The sequence below is a fragment of the Caretta caretta genome, chromosome 9 (genome assembly GCF_965140235.1).
Source record: "Caretta caretta isolate rCarCar2 chromosome 9, rCarCar1.hap1, whole genome shotgun sequence".
NCBI lineage: Eukaryota > Metazoa > Chordata > Testudines > Cheloniidae > Caretta > Caretta caretta.
In genome coordinates, this window is record NC_134214.1 from 50,462,560 (window position 1) to 50,482,853 (window position 20,294).

Here is a 20,294-nt window from a genome sequence, read left to right on the forward strand (position 1 = left end):
GCACTATAATAAATGCACAAGCAGGTAAAGGATATAGAAAACATGGAGATTAAGCCAGATCTCAGTCGGAGGGAATCTCGTCATCTCTCTGCAGGAATGTTCCACAAGAGATTGAGATATTCTAACTGGAATGTAATGCAAAATTGGGTAATGCCCTGGGTGGCGTCTTGTTGAGCGCCAGCTGCCCCCTTCAGAGACGGAAAAATTTTAGCTGGGTCAGTCAATTCGCTAAGGCTCCCGTTACAGCTGGGAAGTGGCCAGCAGTGAAACCACTCTGCACAAAGGGGAGAAAACCTTACAACTGAGCCAAGATTCAAACCTGCTCTGATTGGAGGGTGGTTTTGGTTGGTTGGGTTTTTGCTTTTCTTTGTCCTTCCCCACCATGTAAAAGGTTTTAATGAAGGAAAAACAGCAAGAGAGACTGCAGAACCCACGTCCAACAAAGACAACACATCTGTTTTGAAGTGATGGCTGACAGAATACACTGAAGACCAGGTAACCACACGGCATGTTACTTGAACAAAGCACTGTGCTGTTCTACCCACGAAACAAGGAGCCTTCACAGGACAGGGGATCTTTAACAAACAGTTCATAGGCCTCACAAACCACTGAATGTATCTATCTGACAATAGTGCATATGGACACCAATCCAGGAAGCTCAAGGATGCTGAACTGACAGCTGCCAGACAGAGAGTGGGAGCACCACGCAGCTGGGCCACGTGCAGAATCCCCTTTCATCTTAGCTGGGCCCGCCTCACTGCCATGTTTTTCCTCACATACGAGTTTCCTGCAGACTCCTGTTCTCAGAAACCCTCACCCTGCTACGGGGCACCGAGGAGAGGGAGAAAAATCAACACAAGACTAGAAAAAGTGCCTGCCTGGAAATAGAGCCCAGAGAGGCCCAGCAGAACCTTCTGCCACTTCAAGTGGAGAGGACACACTGAGGAGTTAGTGAGGCTGTCAGGTCTCTGGCCAGCTCCACCTGCCATCACTACAGGGCAGGCAAAACAAGGAGGAGCCTCCATGCGTGGCAGACAAGGAGGAAAAACCTAGCTGCAGTGGATCCCCAGAGCAGCAGGTGCCCAGGAGGGAGAACGGTGCCTACAAGCAGAATGGAGATCCTGCTTCACAGCGAGACCCCGAGGCAGTGCTGACTGGATGATTGTTCTCGTTGTGGTGTTCGGGCTGGGCGGAGCTTTGTGTGGGAACGGTGCAGAGCGGCTGCTCTGGAAAGCATAGAAACAGGCACAGCACAGATAGTGGCATTGCAACCTTGCTACACGAGCCTGGCCTGCACGTCTCCAGCCTGACTTTAAGGAAATCCCTTGGTAGGACAGGAATACTTATCTGGTGCCTGTCTTTGAGCATCTGTAAGGGTGCTGGCTGGAATGGTGGTCTTCTTCATGCATACACCTTCCCACTAACCGCTAACCTGAGACCACCCGGCCACGGCATAGATAGGCCACCACTGGCTGGTGCTGCCCCTTGGTGAGTTAACAGTCTGGGCAGAGTCTCAGCAAGTGGCCCAGAGGCGAGAGAGTCCACATGCCATTGCTAAGGCAGCATTTGCTCCTTTTGCTTTCCTCAGTGGCACATGCTATCGAAGGCGACTCACCCGCAATGAGACATCTGACCCAGGAGTGACTCAGGACCCCCTGGAATGGGAAACAGGCCAGGATGTCCTGCCCCATGCTCCCTGGTTGCCTTTCAAGCCTGACACCAAGGCTACATGTAACTTTTTCCCAACATCCAGACTGATGCTGGTGTAAGCAGAATCTGAATGGACTCTCCCCTAGCATCTAGTGGTGAGCCGTGGAAAAATACTTCAGAAACTGATCTCGTTTGCATGGACACATCCACCCGGTCTAGATGCTCAGCATGATGGGATTGCTTGCCCAAATGATCACTTGTGGCTGGTGTTGGATCCCCGGTCTCCTTGTTATTGGGGCAGGAATAATAAAGCGTTGTTGTCCTTATTGTGTGAACTGAGGGCAGCAGAACTATACCTGGCATACCCAATGGAGGGACTCATCCTCAGCTGAATGGCACTCACTGGGCAGGGGACTTGGGTTCCAAAGCCCAATGAGTGGAGAGAGGGCTGGTAGCTGTATATGTGGGTCCTAGATACTATTTGATCCTTCTTCTCTCAATGATATAATAAAAGAGCTAATTTAGACTCAACTGAGAGTTTTGTTACATGCTACAGAGCTGAAATCACTGATACCTAGGTCTAAGTGTTAGATCTACTTTGGGACAGTGTCTCTGTTGCAAGAGACTGCCCAGTGTGCACCAGCAGCGAGGATCCCCCACTAACAGCTGAAATCACTGAGAGCTGTGTTAAGTGTGTGGGGGGGGGACCCTGAAGACACCTTGGTGAGTGGGCAGCTGGTGGAGAGGTGTGGCAAACAGCCAGCAGAGAAGCTGGTGGAAAGAGCCAGAGCAGAGCCCCGCAGAGGTGTGGTAAGCAGCCGTTGGGGCGGCGAGCAAGTGCCCAAGCAGTGCAACATGTAAGGTGCCTCCTTACCCCCCTGCCCGCCCCCCCGCCCTCCACACAGGGTGGGAGGTGAACTATGCGGATGAACCTCTGAACTCTGGGGTTGCACTGGTCAAGGACAGCAACTGTGAGTGGGGTACAGAGAAGGAACGGGCACGTTAAAGGGACTTCTGGGTTGCTGGACTTAAGACCCTGAGGGGAAAAGGACACTGCCCAACTTCCTTGGGGGTGGGTCTTTTGCTCATGGTTTGTGTTTATGAACCCTTGTTGCAGTGTTTCCCCAAATTAATGCTGAGTTGATTCCCTCCTTTTATTAAAAGTTTTTGCTACACTCAGACTCTGTGCTTGCGAGAGGGGAAGTATTGCCTCTTAGAGGCACCCGGGGGTGGTGTGTAATTGTCCCAGGTCATTGGGTGGGGGCTCAAGCCAATTTTGTGTTGTATTGTTGAAAAGGAACCCCAAGATACTGAACCCGGCCCTTGTTGCTGCTGGCTCCACCTGGCAGAAGGGTTACACTAGGTTCTACTAAGTCCTTCTTTCAGAACCCAGCCTTTCCCCCTTCTCCCTGCTGCTGAGTACAGCATCACACCTTGCTCCCCTCACTGACTCCTGCAGCTCCTCCACATTCCCCACCTTGCACCACACTCCTCCATCCATCCCACATCCTGCAGCAAATCTTCTCTGCCTGCTGCTCCATGGGTCAGGGGAGGGGACTCTTACCTGGAATGGGGACAGCCTTTCTGTCCCCAGCTTTCCGCACAAGAGCCTGCTATAGGAGGAGACTTGGCAGCCCCCTCCCTCCGCTCAGCTTCTGTGTGAGGAAGTCACTTTTCTCCTGCATGGGAGGGATCGAGCACCAGAGCAGCCAGGAGAAAAATGCCCATGGCAACTGCCCCCTGCTAGAGATTAACACGAGCAGCAGAGGACAGTACAAAGTGAAATGACTCCAAGTGAAGAGGGCATGAAGAGTGAGTGGGATTCCCCAGCCCAGACAAGAGGGGCTTCTGTGGGGAGGCTGGGCAGATGCACAGGTCAGACAATGAGGTTTCAGAGAAATGGGGGAGGGGCACACGCAGGCAGGCCAGGCCAAGTGATGGTGAAAGCAGATGAGGTGGAGGGCTCACAGGACAGGTACGGAGAGGAGTCTGGGAGCACAAGCAAGGTGAGGTCTGGGTGTGACACCAAGGTCTAGCAAAAGAGCTGTCTGTTAAAAGATGAGACAGACATTGCAGCTGAATGGGAGGAGACAGCCAGGAAAGTAACAAGGAGTCACACAGGCATCAGATAAAAGTAGACTCATGGGTAAAACTACAGAGGATCAAGATCTTCATAGCAACGTGGGAAGCTTAAAAGCAAAAGGAGGTGAAGTAGGTCGCCTGGCTGTGGAAGCGGTGCAGTCAGTGAACCGTGGCGGAGTGGCAAATCAATGGGATAGTTTACAGCTGGCTAGGAACCACCCAGGCAGGGGAGACCAGCTGTGAGCTGGGGGGAGCACTAGGCCGAAGATGCCATGTTTTGCAATCCAAGGGCTCTCAAGGACATCGTGCTAAATAAACGTTCTGTCATGCAAATGGGGCTCCAACCTTCCCTACCTCTGGGGATGGGGAGGGTACATGCATTTGTGTATGGCTCAAACACCTGCTGAGTGCCAGAGAAAACCCTAGCGAGAGAACTCCTGGCCACCATAGAGCTCAACTGTCTGTCTAAGGAAAATTATTTGTACCAGTTGGGAGTTTAAGGGAGCCCTTTTCACTCCCCGAGAGGAGACAGGAAATTGGAGCTTTAGATTATCACAGCGTTAACTGCACTTGCAAGGGGACCCAGTAATCTGAGGAGTAGGCATTTTCCTGGGCAACTTCAAGCCGGCCATATCTGCTTAAAAAGCAGTTAGATTAACAGACCAGAAATCAAAATGTACTTCTTTGCCACTACCAGCTTCTAGTGATGTTTTTTCTGCAATAAAACATGATAAACAGGCCGACCAGAGTCAAAGTTGGATTATTTCAGATAAAAGTAAAATGTAGCACAATGTACTCTAGATTAAAACAAACAGTCAAATTAAGGCCATGTACGATTTAAATAGGAAGTACTTTAAATGAGAACTTGAGTAAACATTGTGTGATTTGTGTAGTTCTCTGAATTCGCTGGTACAGAGAATTTGTCTGTCAAGGTCTCATCCTTTTTAGCCTCAGATTGCAACCCACTTTTCTCTTAATATATTGGAAGGATATTGCATATTCATAAGGCCTTTAGTACTCAAAACACTTCCTTTGCTGCTGTGGAATGTTGGACAAAGACAGAATGAGGTCTAGGAATGGAGAGACTATGCGTAGTTTTGGTAAGATATCAATTTCCCCTGGTATTACTACCATAACGCTAACATAGATAAGGTTAGTAATTTTCTCCATCAAACTCATCTCTGAGTTTCCATTTCTTGCCAAACGTCAATTAATAAAATGAAGATGTTGCATATCTTTTTTTTTGGACTTAGCATTATCATAGTTATTTTATTGTCTGTGCTTAAATAAAACAGAACCCACTTTCTGAAGCTGCAGAACTTGATTCAGAAAGAGGATACTCCACATACATCATTGCTTCCCAAACATCAGCTGTATTTTACAAAGTTTTGTTTGTTTGTTTCTCCTTAATGTCTTTCTTGGTCTTTATTTCTTTAACTGAAGTTACGAATTTCATTTTTGATAAGTGTTCACTAAAGAATGTTTTGCTCTTTCTGACCTGTCTCTAGAGTGTTCCCTTTTGTAGACTTTCCTGTAAATATATTTTACCTCTTTAGAGAAGATTTTTCTAGACCCCTGCAATTTGTCCTCTGGAAAAGGGCTTATGTAAAGCTATTGCAAAGACCTAATAGAAACGAACTTTAAAACCAGATACAGTGCAGCTCTCCATATGTAGGGAAAGCCAATTTGCTTTTCTCAGCAGCTTTTACATATTGAACAATTTTTAACAGTTTTATTGAACAATTAGCTACTCTGCGCAGGGTGGTGGGTAATCTGGCTATCTCACGTTAAGCCAGTCCTTAAAGGGACTCTGGGTCCAGTTCCCCTGTTTCTGGCTTTCCTCTGAATTGCGGGACTGAGGCATCTCCAGATGAATGCAGGTTGTTCTAGAAGGATCTTCCTTTCTCTTGGCCTGAGAATGGGGCCAAGGCACTGAGGGGACAGCCAAGAGGATGGATGAGTACAGAGAGGAGCTATCCACCCCTGGGACAAGGGAGGTGCCTGCACTGAGCAGCCAAGGAATCAAAGAGGACAGTTTGAGCTTGGAGAGGCCCAGAACGACAACCGCTGAGGGCCATGACAGAGGGTGATGGGAGAAGGGCGTGGGTATATGGACACTCTCTTAGAGCTGGAAGGGGAAGGATGATGACTGAGGTGGAGGCCCAAGTCACCTCAGAGCCCCTCAGCAGCCTAGGAGCCTCTGGAGGAGCACTGGCGGGAGAACCAAAGGTGCACAGCACTGCATGCCGGGAGAGGGTACAGTACCCATGTTACACCAGCCACAGATCCAGAACCATTGTCAGTCTTTGGCTTGCCATAGCCATATCTCACTCAGCCCCCTCCAATGCATTATAACAGCTTTCCCCTTCTCTGGCCAGATTCTCAGCTTGGCTAAGTCTAGGCCAGATTGTCCCCTTCTGTGTGTAGAAGGCCATCTGACAAGGATTTCCTCCTGCAGATTCTCGCTCAGCGATGCCAGTGCTCGGCAAGGCCTTGACAGCAGTCACAAGCAGCCAGACCTGATGCAACAGTGTGGGGGATAACAGGGGATGGGTTCAATGTGGGGGGGACGGGACAGCGATTTGGTCCAAACAATGGGTAAGACAACTTTAGTTTAGTGCGAAGGGATCAAGATCTGAGCTTCTCCAGCGACTCTGGAGCAGCTGAAGTAAACTATCACCTCCGGATGCTGCCTAAACCGAAGGCAGGAGGGATTTCTGCCAAGCAGCCCTAAAGCAGTGGCTAGCCTCCAACTAGTGATGCAAAGCAGGTCCTGCTAAAGGGCCAGAACATTGCCATTGTAGCTGTTTCTCCTCTTAATCCCCCAAGGGATGGAAAATCGCTGAGCCCGTGGGCAGCCCCTGCAAAGGGAGCAGAGCTGCTTTCAGACCAGGATCTTTTCATGAGCACTGCAGCTATAAATACTCAAGAAGAGTTCCTTCCTAGAACGCTTTAATGGGCGCCAGTTTACTTTTAATTCTCCTTGCTCTGGTCTCAGGGCCCCAGGAGGCATGGTGGGCTCAGATGACCTGGATTAGTCACACAGGATCAAAATAGAGCGGAATACCACAGGAAAACACTGCCATTGCCTGAAAGCCGGAAGAGACTTGAAGGGTCTAAGCCAGCCACTGTAGAAATAAGCCCACAAAATCATCTTTGTTTCTGGAGACAGCGTCCCCTAATCAGTGACACGGCTGCTGAAAAATGATGTTAGGCTAATCTCTGAAAGATTAAATCATGGTAATAAGGTCACTGGGAGAAAAACAGACCTGACCAACCCCCCTGCCAGTTCTGCCAACATTACAGGACAGACTTATGATAAACAGGACAGCTCCTGGGACAGGGGCGACCCAGTACAGAAATGATGGACAACTGCCGAGTTATGCTGAGTAGGGCTAGCTGGAGAACAAGAATTCTCTTTTCTGAAAGACTTCAAGGTGTTAACATTTGTTTGCCTTCTGCAGGGGGATGAAAAGGAGCCTTTTTGATTTTTTTTGTGAGGAACAAGAGAGAGAGATACACCTTTCCCCAACCCAGCCCAGCCAAAAGCCGCACACAGATGAGATGTGAAAGACCCACATTCAAATCCCTGCTTTGCCTACTTCCATGGGGACACTCACATCCAAAGCAAGTGCCCTCACCACTGGCCTGTCGTGGGTTCAGTCTCCCTGGAGGTCATCCTGCACTGGGGAAACCTCCCCAACAAACATTTTGTCAAAACCAATACATGGCCCCAGACATTTCAATTTCAACAAACCATCATTTTCCAACAAAAGAAATTCAGCTGAAAAATTCCCAGCCAGCTGTAGTGCTGAGTCAGTGTGTCTGTTCCTCAGCTACTGTATTACTGTACCCGAGTTCATCACAGCACTAACATAAAAGACATCGATGAAGTGAGCTGTAGCTCACGAAAGCTTATGCTCAAATAAATTAGTTGGTCTCTAAGGTGCCACAAGTACTCCTTTTCTTTTTGCGAATACAGACTAACACGGCTGCTATTCTGAAACCTGTCATAAAAGACACCGTGATGGGTTCAGTGATAAACAGAGTACCCACACCGTGTTCCTACACACAATGTGTGCGTAGAGCCTCTGAGAACACAGACGACTGGTAGCATCTGCAGGATCTATAAAGTTCCCTATAAGACCTCTGTGTGTCATTATTGCTCAGTGCTTTAGTTTGCCTATTTCCCAGGCAGCGAGGAGATGGCCTGGTGCTGCACAATGGAATGGGCTCTAGGTACGGTTACTAGGAAATGGAGAATACAGCCATATTTGTCTTGTACAGAAAGTTCTGGCAATGCCTCAGGCTGTTGTCAAGGCCACTCATTCCCCCCTCACACGCTCCACAGCCAGCGACGCATGACAGCAGAGCTGGGAGAGAATTCCAGTACTCACAATCAGAATATTGCTGGAGCTGCGCAAATTCTGTCGGGCTGAGGGAGATCCACACGCCATCACTCATCTTTCAGGGGAGCCCTTGGGAAGCCCAGGCCACACTTTCACAGTGAAGAGGGAATGAAGATCCACACCAGCGTTCTTCCTTTGGAACTAGGAGCTGCCCAGGTTCATTGCCATCGATCAGTGCCTGCTATGTCCCGGGGTGCCAGGTACATATCTCAGATCACCAGCAGGATGAGTGCAGAGGCCTTGTGTTTCAGACCCATCGCTAGGACCGTTGTGTGGAGGGATTCCATGAGTAGGTGCTTCAGACACCCCAACTGGAGAAAGCTACTTCAGGCTCTTCACTCCTAGAATAGGAAGAAATGCAGGCAAAAGAATCACTTACACTGACTATCTGCCTGCTTCTCGGTAGATTCAAAGCCTTAATCAAAGCTTAAGCAGGTTGTTTGGAGTCATGGATGAGTAGAAACAATTATTACTCTGAAACAGGCTCACTTTCAGCCTTTCTCAAAGGGTGACACTGCAGATGTAGAAGCGACCAGGGACAATGAACTCGAAATAGCGGACTCCGATAGTGACCAGCTATTTGACTAACAAACTAGTGAGGCAAAACTACTGGCTGGGATGTTCAGTGGCTAGAGAAAGGTGCTGACTCAGGTTTCTAAGTGGGTGGAACCACAATCACATTAAATGGGGCCTCAAGTAAGACACCTGGTCTTCAGCCCTAGTCACCATAATGCTTAGTAGAAAGGGGCAAACGCTTGCTTGGATCTAAGCAAGTAAGTCTAACGTTTTGTGAAAACCCCCATGTAAATGCTGGGAAAACATGAATAAAGCACATAGCCCTTCCCAAAGAGCTGCCTCCAGCCCCAGCCCTCCCCTGATACCCCACCCATGCCCCACCCCTTCTCTGAGACCCCGACCCTGCTTGGATAACGGGAGAGAGTCAACTCGAGCACCCCTGAAGACCATAGCTGTGGCAGCATGGCATGGGGCAGAGGTGATGCCTCAGGTAGGCCAGTCCCAGGCCAGTTAGGACTTTACAGGTCACAACGAACATCTTAAACTCTACCCGGAGACCAGTGGACAGCCAGTGTCAACCCCTGAGTGCCGGGGTCATGTGTTCCCAGGAGATGCCCCGCTCTGTAGGTGAGCCACCTCGTTCTCCACCAGCGTCAGTCTCTGAATGGTTTTAAGGGGTAGCCCCATGTACAGCACATTGCAACAGTCTAATCCTGAGGTGACAAAGATCTGGTCAGCAGTGGCCAGACTCATGTCCAAAAGGAAAGGCCACCACCTCCTAGCCGGACACAGCTGGTACGAAGCTGACTGGGCTCTGGCTGTAATATGATCATCACATAGCAGCTGGGGGTTTAGAATCACCCCTAAATTCCAAACCCTAGTGACTAATGGTGGACGCACTCCCTCAGATTTATATTACTTCTGCCATCTGCCACCAACTGCCAGAACCTGGGAGTGGACAACAGGGCTGGATCGCTCATTAATTGCACTGTTCTGTTCATTCCCTTTGAAGCACCTGGCATTGGTCACTTAAGAAGACAGGATACTGGGCTGGATGGACCATTGGTCTGACCCAGTATGTCCGTTCTTATGTTATCACCCCCAGCTGCTTCCCTCATCCACCATCCCCTCCTTCTTGTCTGGCTTGACCCTCAGCCAGTCTCATGCATGCCCCAGTCTAACTAGACACCAGCCGAGGTGCTGAGCTTCATAGTTCAACTTGCTCCATCAGCACCATAGCTGCCACAGAGAAGCTGCAAAATGGGCACTGGGATAGGAAGCAATTGAGACTCTATGAGAAGCAGCATGAACCATTGTTTTAATTCTGATTTCTCCTCCAAGGCAGTTGAACCTCTCTATCCGTGGGACGATTTCAGAGGTGTAATCCAAGGTGAATGAACAGCAAGGCATGGCACTGTTTCATTTATAACAGAGGTGGCTGGTTACTGCTGTTAAAAAGATCAGAAAAATATTCTGGACAGAGCAGATGTGCCATGAAAATTCCTGGTACCATGGCCTCTTCAGATGGAGCTTCCAAATGTCAGACACGAAGATTAGATAGACTATGGTTGAGGCTGGAAGTTGGACAGGAGAAGCTGAGTTAACATCTGGCTCTTGCGCTGAATCTCTCTAGATCTTGAGCCATATACAGTGGCTGCCCTAAAAATTCTTCCACTTGGAAAGATTCTGCCTGTGTGAGGGATTCCATTTTACTAAAGAAATGAGAAATATCAGTAGAATCTGTAGTCTCTCATCAATACTTTAAAGTGCTCTCACTTTGTGTATTTACCACTTACATTTCCCAGAGAAAATTCAATTTGATATAAGCAGAAAGAACTGCACTATTCATTAGCGAAGGGAGAAGACAGGCGGGCTGAAAGCCAGAAGATTTAAACAAGTGGAAACTCTCACATCATTCCTTCATCTATGAGAATTGGTCCTAACCCTCTGACAGATCCTGTGACTAATTGCTCGGTTTTTTTAAATCTAAATCAGTGGTTTTCAATCAGGGGTCTGCAGATTATGTCTAAGATTTCCAAAGGGGTCCGCACCTCCATTTGAAAATTTTTAGGGGGTCCGCAAATGCAAAAAGGTGGAAAACTACTGATCTACATTAAAAATTGATGAGGAGGGAACATGGATGAATAACTCCTAAATGTAGCTCCCCAAAAAGCTCAGTCATTGAGGAAATGTCAGAGCCCTTGTGGGAAGCCTCCTGGAAATGACAGCTTCCCAACAATCAATCTGCAGCTTTCCAAATCTGTAAGCTCCTTTACTAAGTGAATTGCTTACAATGACATTTGGGAAAGGTCGGCTTTTCAAGGAGGTACACGCAGAACATATGAGAGCCACGTGGGCTTGATTTTAGGCTCCTCTGCCTGCTAAATGTTGATTGTCAATTTCAACATGACTCTTATTTTACTAGATGTTCTACATAGAGACCCAGTGGGGTTTGTGAAAGGCCAGCTGGCTTCAGGTAACATCAGACGTGCTCTCATCCATCAGGTCTAGATGTTAGACAATCGCTCTTTCAATAGATGAAAAAGGCATTTGATTCAGGAGACCAAGCTTACTTTGAGGAAAATGAACACCTGAGGGCAAACTACAAGCTCTGAATTCCCCTGTCTGTACTGGAGCTGCAGGTGCCAGCGACACTGAGCATACTGGTATTAATAACACCCCTCTCTTTTTGTCAGTAGCTCTCCCAGCACTTTACCAAGGAGGTCAGGAGCATTACCCCCATCTTACTGATGGTGAAACTAAGGCACTGAGCGGTGAAGTGCCCAAGATCACCCCGCAGCAGAGCCAGGAACAGAATCTAGGCCTCTGAAGTCCCAGGCCTGTGCCCTTTCCACTAGGCCACACGGCCTCCCAAATCTATCCAGCATGTGTCGAGGAGTGCTGGGGGGCACGTGCCAGACTGGTCACTTCCACAGCGTGTGTAATGCACTTACGCACATCTATCACAGGCTCACCAAGCTCAGCTCTCCAAATTCTTTCTTACAGATGCTGGACAAGACCTGGAGCGCATCATCCATGACCTCTTCCCCACTCTTCTTAATCTGGGTTTGGAATCTTTGGTTATGCCTTTCAAAACCGGTCAGGTTTAGTGTAAATTTAATAGCCCAAATCCCAGCAGTTCTCTGGCACATCCCTAGAGCTCGCTGACTCTACGGTGCCGGGGAGCAATTGGGGACAGAAAGAGGCCTTGCTTTTAGGGCCAAAATAATCAAAAGTGACTGGTGATTTTGGATACATAAGAACATAAGAACAGCCATACTGGGTCAGATCAAAGGTCCATCTAGCCCAGTATCCTGTCTTTTGACAGTGGCCAATGCCAGGTGCCCCAGCGGGAATGAACAGAACAGGTAATCATCAAGTGATCCATTCCCTGTTGCTCATTCCCAGCTTCTGGAAAACAGAGGCTAGGGACACCATCCCTGCCCATCCTGGCTAATAGCCATTGATGGACCTATCCTCCATGAACTTATCTAGTTCTTTTTTGAACCCTGTTATAGTCTTGGCCTTCACAACATCCTCTGGCAAAGAGTTCCACAGGTTGATTGTGCGTTGTGTGAAAAAATACTTCCTTTTGTTTGTTTTAAACCTGATACCTATTAATTTCATGTGGTGACCCCTATTTCTTGTGCTATGAGGAGGAGAAAATAACACTTCCTTATTCACTTTCTCCACACCAGTCATGATTTTATAGACTTCTATCATATCCCCCCTTAGTCATCTCTTTTCCAAGCTGAAAAGTCCCAGTCTTATTAATCTCTCCTCAGACAACAGCCATTCCATACCCCTAAGCATTTCTGTTGCCCTTTTTTCTGAACTGTTTCCAATTCCAATATATCTGTTTTGAGAAAGGGCAACCACGTCTGCATGCAGTGTTCAAGTGTGGGTGTACCATGGATTTATATTGAGGCAATATGATATTTTGTGTCGTATTATCTATCCCTTTCTTAATGATGCCTACTTCAGACACCTTAAAGGGGCCTAATTTGCAGAAGGTTCTGAGCACCTTTGCAAATCAGGTTCCCTTAAGGTGTCAGTTGGGCAGCCAAAGTCACTAGTCACTTTGAAGAAAAAAAAAAGTCAAACCGTCTATTCTTATACATACAACCCTTACACCTATCACTGAATTTCTCTGTAATGAAATTAAGTACCAGTGTCTCTAGATGTTGCATAAATAGGATAGGTCTATTCTACAACCAATGTCTATAAGACTTACAGCATGCATTTCCTTTAAAGGCTGTTAGAAAGGCATTGTTTTGCAGTATTTTTCAGTTTGTGCAGTGCACCTCCTATGCATCTAATCACATGAACTAAACTTTTGAAACCAAACAAAATGCCTGCTCCAGAATGCCTCATGCTGCAGGGACTCCATGGAATGATCTCACTCTGCTTCCCCCTCTGTCTGAGCTGAAAAGTAACGTATGGTTGGTTTGATTTTCTATCACTCAAACATAGGACTTCACTTCTTGAACAATTTTTTTTTCCAGTTGGGAAGCTCCCATCTTCTCTGTGCTCATCACAGCTGTATGAGTGAACAGCGGATTCAAATATTATCCTGGGTTCCAAGTCCCCTGATTTTGGTGGATTTATAATCTTACTGTCCCCTGTTCCTTTTTTGAAAAACCTTCATAACTTAAAGGGGGCGAAACGACTGACTGCCCAGGAGAAACAGTGTATTTCACAGTACCTTATATACTCAGGCTAATCAGACAAAAAAAACTTCAGTTTTTAATCTTTTCTGGTTCTAGTCGTTTTAGCTATTTCTTGAGACTCTTGTAGGTACACTACCATGTCAAATTTAGCACCAAATTTAGGCCTTGACACTGAAAATACTTATGCATGTGAGTGGCCCCATTAAGTTCCCACTCCTCCATTTTTGTAATAAGCTCCTAAAAAACCTTAGGTACGCAGAAACGATGACACCTTAAACTTCCAGCAGAAAAAGGTTAACATTCAGGGGACTATTTAGAAGCCAAATGTTGCAGCTTGATGCTACAGTGCCTGAGAACCCGATGGTGAAACTGATAGGTCTAGTTCTCTTGCCTAAGAGGAGAGAGACACAGGAAGCACACCGACAACACATGATGTGAAAAAGAAACCTGATTTAGTCAAGCTGGAAGATTTTTGCAATCCAGCTCCTTATGCCTGCAATCAGTGATAGACTGAAGGTCAGATTTTCAAAAAGAGATCAGTACATTGGGTGCACAATATGGGCTGAGTACTTCTGGCTAACTGGAAACTGCTTTCTTGGAAAAAAAACTGGCCCTACATGTCCAGGCCGAGGCTTAGAAATGTCCCTGTGTTGGCTCTGATAGTAAAGATCACAGTAGTCAATATCCATATTAGACCAACCTGTTTTTTCAACAGCCAAAAAAGTAATTACTTGAGATTGGAAATACTGTACAGAGGCCTCACAATTATTAATTTGTCTCTCCATCCGCAAGGAGAAGCATCAAAAGGAACGGACTGTCTAGCATTTTCTGTGTGCGATCCCCTCTGCTTGCGATTCTTAGACACAAACTCTGACTACTGCGCATTTCAACTGAATGATGGGCATGCAGCTAGAACTAGTCAAATGAAGGGAGGAAAAAAACCTACAAAGGGCCAAGAAATGCTAACATTAATTGGATAAATTCTTCACAGATCATTCAACCAGCAACAGAACTCAGCCTCAGGTACTTGCCTAATTTGATCCCATTTAAGGCTGCCGGCTTACAATAAATCTCCTAATTTGCTCTGCAGCCTTGGTTTGCCACTACAGCACACATTTATTCTGGGTGACTGAGGAATTGCTACATAGGTACAAAGTGTCAGATATAACTGGACCAGTTACATACACGTTTTTATCCCTTGTTCATCCTTAATAAACACGTCAAGGAAAAAAAGTGCTGTTTCCCAATTGATATAACATGCGGTACAGCCCCTTGTGTGCGGGTATATCATTCTCCTTGGCCTGGCCTAAAGTTTTTGGAGTTGTCACAAGCATGAAAATACCCGAAGCTGCAAGCTCAGTTGCAGTGGAAGCCACTGTTGCAGTCTGGTCATGTGCACTCGCTCTTGCATTGGCCGGAGTGGGACGCAGAGATAAAAGCCTCTGTCGCTCCTAGCAAGTGACTGCCCATTTCTGCTGGGATTTCAGGGGGTCGTAGTGGGTTCCTGTGATTGTGGGCACCTTCCATTTCCCCCTCCCCCTTATATGCCCCTCTTTAACAATAATAACTTTCTGACCAATCCTCTTTTTGGGCTCATGTTTAGCCTTGGCCTCAGCACAAAGGTGACACTTTTGTTTTGGGGGGAAAACATTGGAGGGGGGCTGGCGGTGGTGGCAGATCCCTTCTGCCACTTCAGTTAGACCCGGGTACAGTCACTTCTCCCATTGGATCAACTTAAAGCTACTGTTGCTACTCACACACAATGTGCTCTCACTGAGGTGGAATCGCCCAATCCTCCAGTTTAAGGGCAGCAGGATGGGGCCCTATATATGATTCTTTTTTTGTTTTGTTTTGTGTTTTTGCTAATGGAGAAAAAAATATACTTAGCCCAGCTTCTGGATTTAGAACCATTTCAGAACCACCTTTCTTTTAAGAGGTCAGTTACAAAGCTGCTGTTCTTTCATGCCCCGTATTCACACTAAAGCACACAACATCACCCATTCCCGTGTGTAACGTCCCCTCTGTCTTATATCCAAAAGCCTAACTTGAAAGGTGGCCTTCTGAAGACAGTGTCTTCCTGTGTCCTGCCCAGGGAACTGGGTCCTTCCATGCTTTTCTCCAGCCCCTGCCTGGTCCTAATGTCCAGGAACTCACTTCTGGGAACATCTGGGCCTTTTCATGGAAAATTGCCCTGCTGTAGCCAGTGCAGCTCTAAGGGGTAGGTCACCTATACACTGCTGCAAACCCAAGGCCACTGAACTCAGGCTTGGCATATGAGAGCAGCCCCAGGGCTGCTCTAACCCCCAGCTGCCTGTGTCCCCCAGGAGCCTTTCCAGCAGTTAGGGATTGACTGGAGATTCACGCCCCTTTTACCTAGCCATGTCCCTGCCCCAGCCCCTCCGCCAGCCTTACCCAGAGTGAGTGGTGTGCTATCACACAAGTAGCCTCACTTACTCCCATAGGCTACTTGCCAAGTAAGGTACCACTCGGGGTGTGTGTGAAGAAGGTGGAAGCTGGCACCCTAGGACAATGCCCAGTCGGATACTGGTGATGGGCCCAGAACAGGACCCCACCTCCACTTTCTCTCTCTACCCCTGCCTTTCGAAAAGCTTGGCCATGGATGGGAGCTCCTCAGCCCAGGCTCATGTCTGCTGTTTCAGGGACAGGACATTATGTATAGCGCATTATTTCTCTGGGGTGAACTCACTTGTCTCAGCAGAGTTAAACCGCAGCAGATATTATTGCTGTTCTGCAACCTCATTCCCTAATCCTGTCTTACCTGCCTAAACCAAGAGTAACAGTTGTCCTGTTAAAGCAAAATAAACAAAGCCATGAATAAACATGTTACAGGATAACTAAATGCCAGCTAACGAGAGGCAGAATTAAACAGACTGCAGAATGGAAGTGTGCTTTTTGGGACATCACGCCAGAGCAGGGCAACCATCTGGGATCAGAGTGGATCCAGCATCCAAACCACCGGTTAAAGCCAGCAGGGACTAGAGAAACTAAATTTGTGTAAGCTAAGATGAGAAGGGTTCGAGGAGAAGGGAAAAGTGGAGCGGGGCGGGGGGGAGGGGGACGACAATTCCCAGTGTGTGAGAGACCCCAGCTAACTAGCTGAGTTCCAAAAATTGCCCAAGAAAGTCATCATCTCGGGAAACTCCTCTATGGCTGGGGGATATTTTCGAGCCCTTGTGGAGAAGGCCAGAAGGTGGGCTGTGTCTACACTTGGAGCTAGGGGGTGATTCCCAGCTGAGCAGCCATATTTGCACTAGCTCACTAAGAACAGTAGTGTAGCCGGGTAGCGTGGGCAGTGGCAGCAAAGGTGAGCTGCCCCGAGCACAAACCCAACTGAACCCCATAGATACGTACTCAGGGCACCTAGCCTGTACCGCCACTTGCTGCCCACTCTACCCAGGCTCTGCTACTATTTTTAGTGTGTGTGTCCTTGAGCTGGGAATCACACCCTCAGCCCCAGATATAGCCAGGGTGAGACGCCCTTAGAGCTGTCACCGGTATCGACACAGGGGACCAGCTCGAGCTGTGGGAATAACTGATTTTTAAGCTCACTGTCAGTTCTCAAAAAATCAAAACAAAATGGTTTTGGATCAAAAGAAATCCTTTGTCGGTCAAAAATGAAACATTTTGTTTAGATTTTGAGCTTGCTTTTTTTTTTTTAACATTTTACCTATTTTTAAAAATAAAATGGAAGGCAATTCCTAAAAGAAAGGTCATTTCGAATCAAAACACTGAAATGTTTCAATTTTTTCTGATTTTTTTCTTTCAACAGACACAGTGTGTGAATCAAACTTGAATTTTCAAAATGTTCCAGTCAACCCGAATCTGGATTCCTCCCATCCCTCTCCCCCCCTCCCCGCCAAAAGCTTCAGTCAAAATATTTTGCCCAGCTCTTGAGTGCAAGCTAAAACCCCAACCCACACTTCTGAATTCCAGGTTCTGGGGTTCTCTCTCTTGAATCTAAGACCAGTAACTTCTAGTCTGCACCATAACAGCACCAAAGAGCTGCAGTGAGCACAGGGTACAGATGGAATTTCAGCTTGGACTTTGAATTTTCTGGCTGCTGTGGGGGGGTTTAAAAAATACCCTGAAGTGTTTGGAAAACATCTGTTAATTCCTTCCTCCCGAGTTAGTATACGGTCCTCTGGAGGGATACAGCTGCTTAAGGGTTATGAGATGCACAGCAACCATTTTTGCTCTGCACTGCCATTAGACTATTCTACAGTATAGCATCGCTGAAGAATACATGACATGCAGCAGTAAATGATGGGTATTATTGTTAGTCTCTACTGCCATAACCACTGCATTAGCCCTATGGCATGCTGGGGGCTGCACCAAGAGCCTCTGTTCTGAAATGCCAGACCTGTAGGTTAAATACACCCTCCCGCTCCACTCTAGCCATGCTCCCCTCCCCACCACTCCCTTTGTCTTCTGCACCCACTCCCAGCTTTGTACTCGCATTTATGCTGCTTTGGATGCCTGGAGCAGCCTTCTAGCTAATGTGAAGTGAGCTCCCTCCGTGAGGATGGGGAAGAAATTGCTCACTTGCTTTTAGTGCTGACAGGCCTGAAGGTAGGAAGGCTCTGGGGTGCTGTGAAGAGGCAGGAAAAATGCAAATCGGGACATCCCAGGGGTCTTCCCACAGCAATTTTTGGAATAAGAAATGCCATTTCCTGCGGTTTAGATTTAGACTTTCAGTGGGGGAGGAAACAGCCTCCCTGGAACCCCAGCTGCCGCTCATCTGGCATTCTGCACGTCAGCAGCAGCAAATTATGTTCTATTAAATCAAACTCGCTTCTGCCTAAAAATAGCTCCCCTAGGAGTGTTACAAATAACATCTGATTACTCTAGCTGGAAGAGAGGAGAGGAAAACAATTCCTCTTCCCCCCCTTCCCCCGCCCCAGATCTGCTTTGGGCATTTGAGAGCATAGGGAGCAGTTTTCTGCAGTCAGTCCCCTTCCTCATGGGTCTTTCACGCACAGCGACAGCAAATCAACTCTGAAAACCAGCAACATGGGCTTGTAAGGCTACAAACCACTGGCTGGGGATTGGGGTGGTGGTGAGTGGGCCAGGGGGAGTTTAGTACCTGGAACTGAACTTGCTTCGTGAAACTGATGAGTTTTTAAATTAACAGTGTCCCCTCAAAGCATCAGCATGCTCTGAGACCCTTGGTCCACCCCTGCATTTCCCATCAGCCACAGAAAGCGTGTGACAAGACACCGAAAGCACAGCTGTGATGTGGGCTTGTGGGGGGGGGATAAAATGGAGCAGATGATCACTTCTCCAAGGATAATGTAAGAACAACAGACTCCCAAGCCAACCTCCCAACCAGGTTTTCCTGCCCCCACACACATCTGTGGGTTTTGTATAATTCACTCCTTCCTGTCCCCTTGCTCCCCATCTCCTGCTGTCTCTTCATTTGCCCTTCCCATTCCGACCACTCTCGAAGGCCCTCGCACCATGTTATCACCTACACCTGGACCCCGTGGGCTGAACATGCTCCCAGGCCCAGATTCCCCACCCACCCACAGGGTGGCAGCGCTCTACACAAGATGCGAGGCAGAGGAGAACTGGGCACCGCGGGACAATACGCCCCTATGCTGTGGCCACTGTGTGCCAGCTATGTGGGTGCAATGTGGGCACACGGGGGGCCCTTGTGCACTCCCTGGTGAACCAGGCCCACCTCTACTCACTGTTCTTCTAGATCAGGGTTGGGGCACACTGGTGGGGGAGCTGCAGCTGCTCTGAGGACAAAGCGAGGGCTTTGGGCTGCAGGAACATCAGAAGTGCTCCTGACATTCCCATCTTGTGAAATAGTCACCCCCAGCCTCCTTATGGGACATGTGGGAAAGAATCACTCTTCATTTTACCCTTTATCTAATATGTCCTCATCTACTTTTTCCTGCCCTACCCTCCTGTTCCCATGAGGGTCAGGTAGAGTGGTAACAAGTTTCATCAACCCAGCTTCTGGTCTCAAGAGTTGTCTCCTGCTTTAGTGCCGTGTTGCTGCTTTGCCAAGCCCCAAATCTTACTAACCTCGACACAGCCCTGAAATAGAAGCTTTGGTGCTTGAGACTGGAGACGGACGGCAAGCATTTCCTCTTGCTAAGCCAGCTCTGCATACCAGCAGCACCAGCTCAACCCTGGTGTCATGGCTGAGAAGGGCCATCTGCAGGGTTCCCCAGGAGTGAGAGCTCTTCAGAGTGAAAGTTGTACTCTCAGTCCCTTACTAGCCTGCTTCCAGGAGGAATTCAGCACTGCATGCTGAATTATTCAATCAGAGCCAGATACAGCAGGGCTCCAAAGGTGGAGTTTCCCTCAGATCTAAGGGAGGGGGTAGTGGGTCCTGTGGAGGAGACAGTGCTGTCTGCATCTGCTTTGATCCCTGTCTACTAGCACCACGGAGCAGCAGGAGTCACAATGCCCCTGGCTGCACCTTGGCAGCTGCAATGGGAGTTAATAGCTTTTTAGTCCTTCAATTTCTACAAGCACCAATAAGCTCCCATCCCATGGATGGAACACGTACTGCCCAGGGCCTCCACATGCCAATGGATGTCTCATCCCTGCCCAGTGTGTTCCTCAGCCCACGCTCAATGGCCCATGAGGAGAGAGGGGGTTTGTAGCATGTCTGAAAGGCTAACCCCAGGGTTGGGATGGGGAAAAGGAGGAGCTCCATTTGAGCACCTCGGGTGCAGGCAGAGAGGCAATCCTCAGGGAACCAGCTCCCAAACCATTTAGGGCTTTCAAAACTAAAGTCAACAACCGAAATGCCATCCAGCAGCTGGCAAGCCATGAGGGCTGGTCACAGCATACGGGCCGTGCTGCCCTCCACTTGGACTGATTCTACACTAGCCCCTGTGTGAGCACAGCACATTCTCGGAATGCCAAAGACACAGGTAAGACAGGAAGAGTTGTGGGCAAGAGAAACGGTTTCTTGACCTCCCCAGGG

At 48.1% G+C, this 20,294-nt stretch overlaps 1 protein-coding gene across 6 annotated transcripts in view; it reads right to left on the reverse strand.

Moving 5' to 3' along the window:
- The window catches only part of DGKG (diacylglycerol kinase gamma), a 206,064-nt gene that overhangs the window by 115,562 nt on the left and 70,208 nt on the right, over window positions 1–20,294 (reverse strand). For 5 of the 6 annotated variants that reach the window (XR_007358332.2, XR_012669917.1, XM_048863172.2 and 2 more), the window contains exon 2: window positions 8,130–8,482. The exons of the other annotated variant lie outside the window; for it this stretch is intronic. Coding sequence is in view for 3 of the 5 variants with exons in the window: in XM_048863172.2 (XP_048719129.2) it covers window positions 8,130–8,196 (67 nt within the window). In the remaining 2 variants the exon portion in view is untranslated. The remainder of the gene's footprint in view (window positions 1–8,129; window positions 8,483–20,294) is intronic. 6 annotated transcript variants of the gene reach the window in all.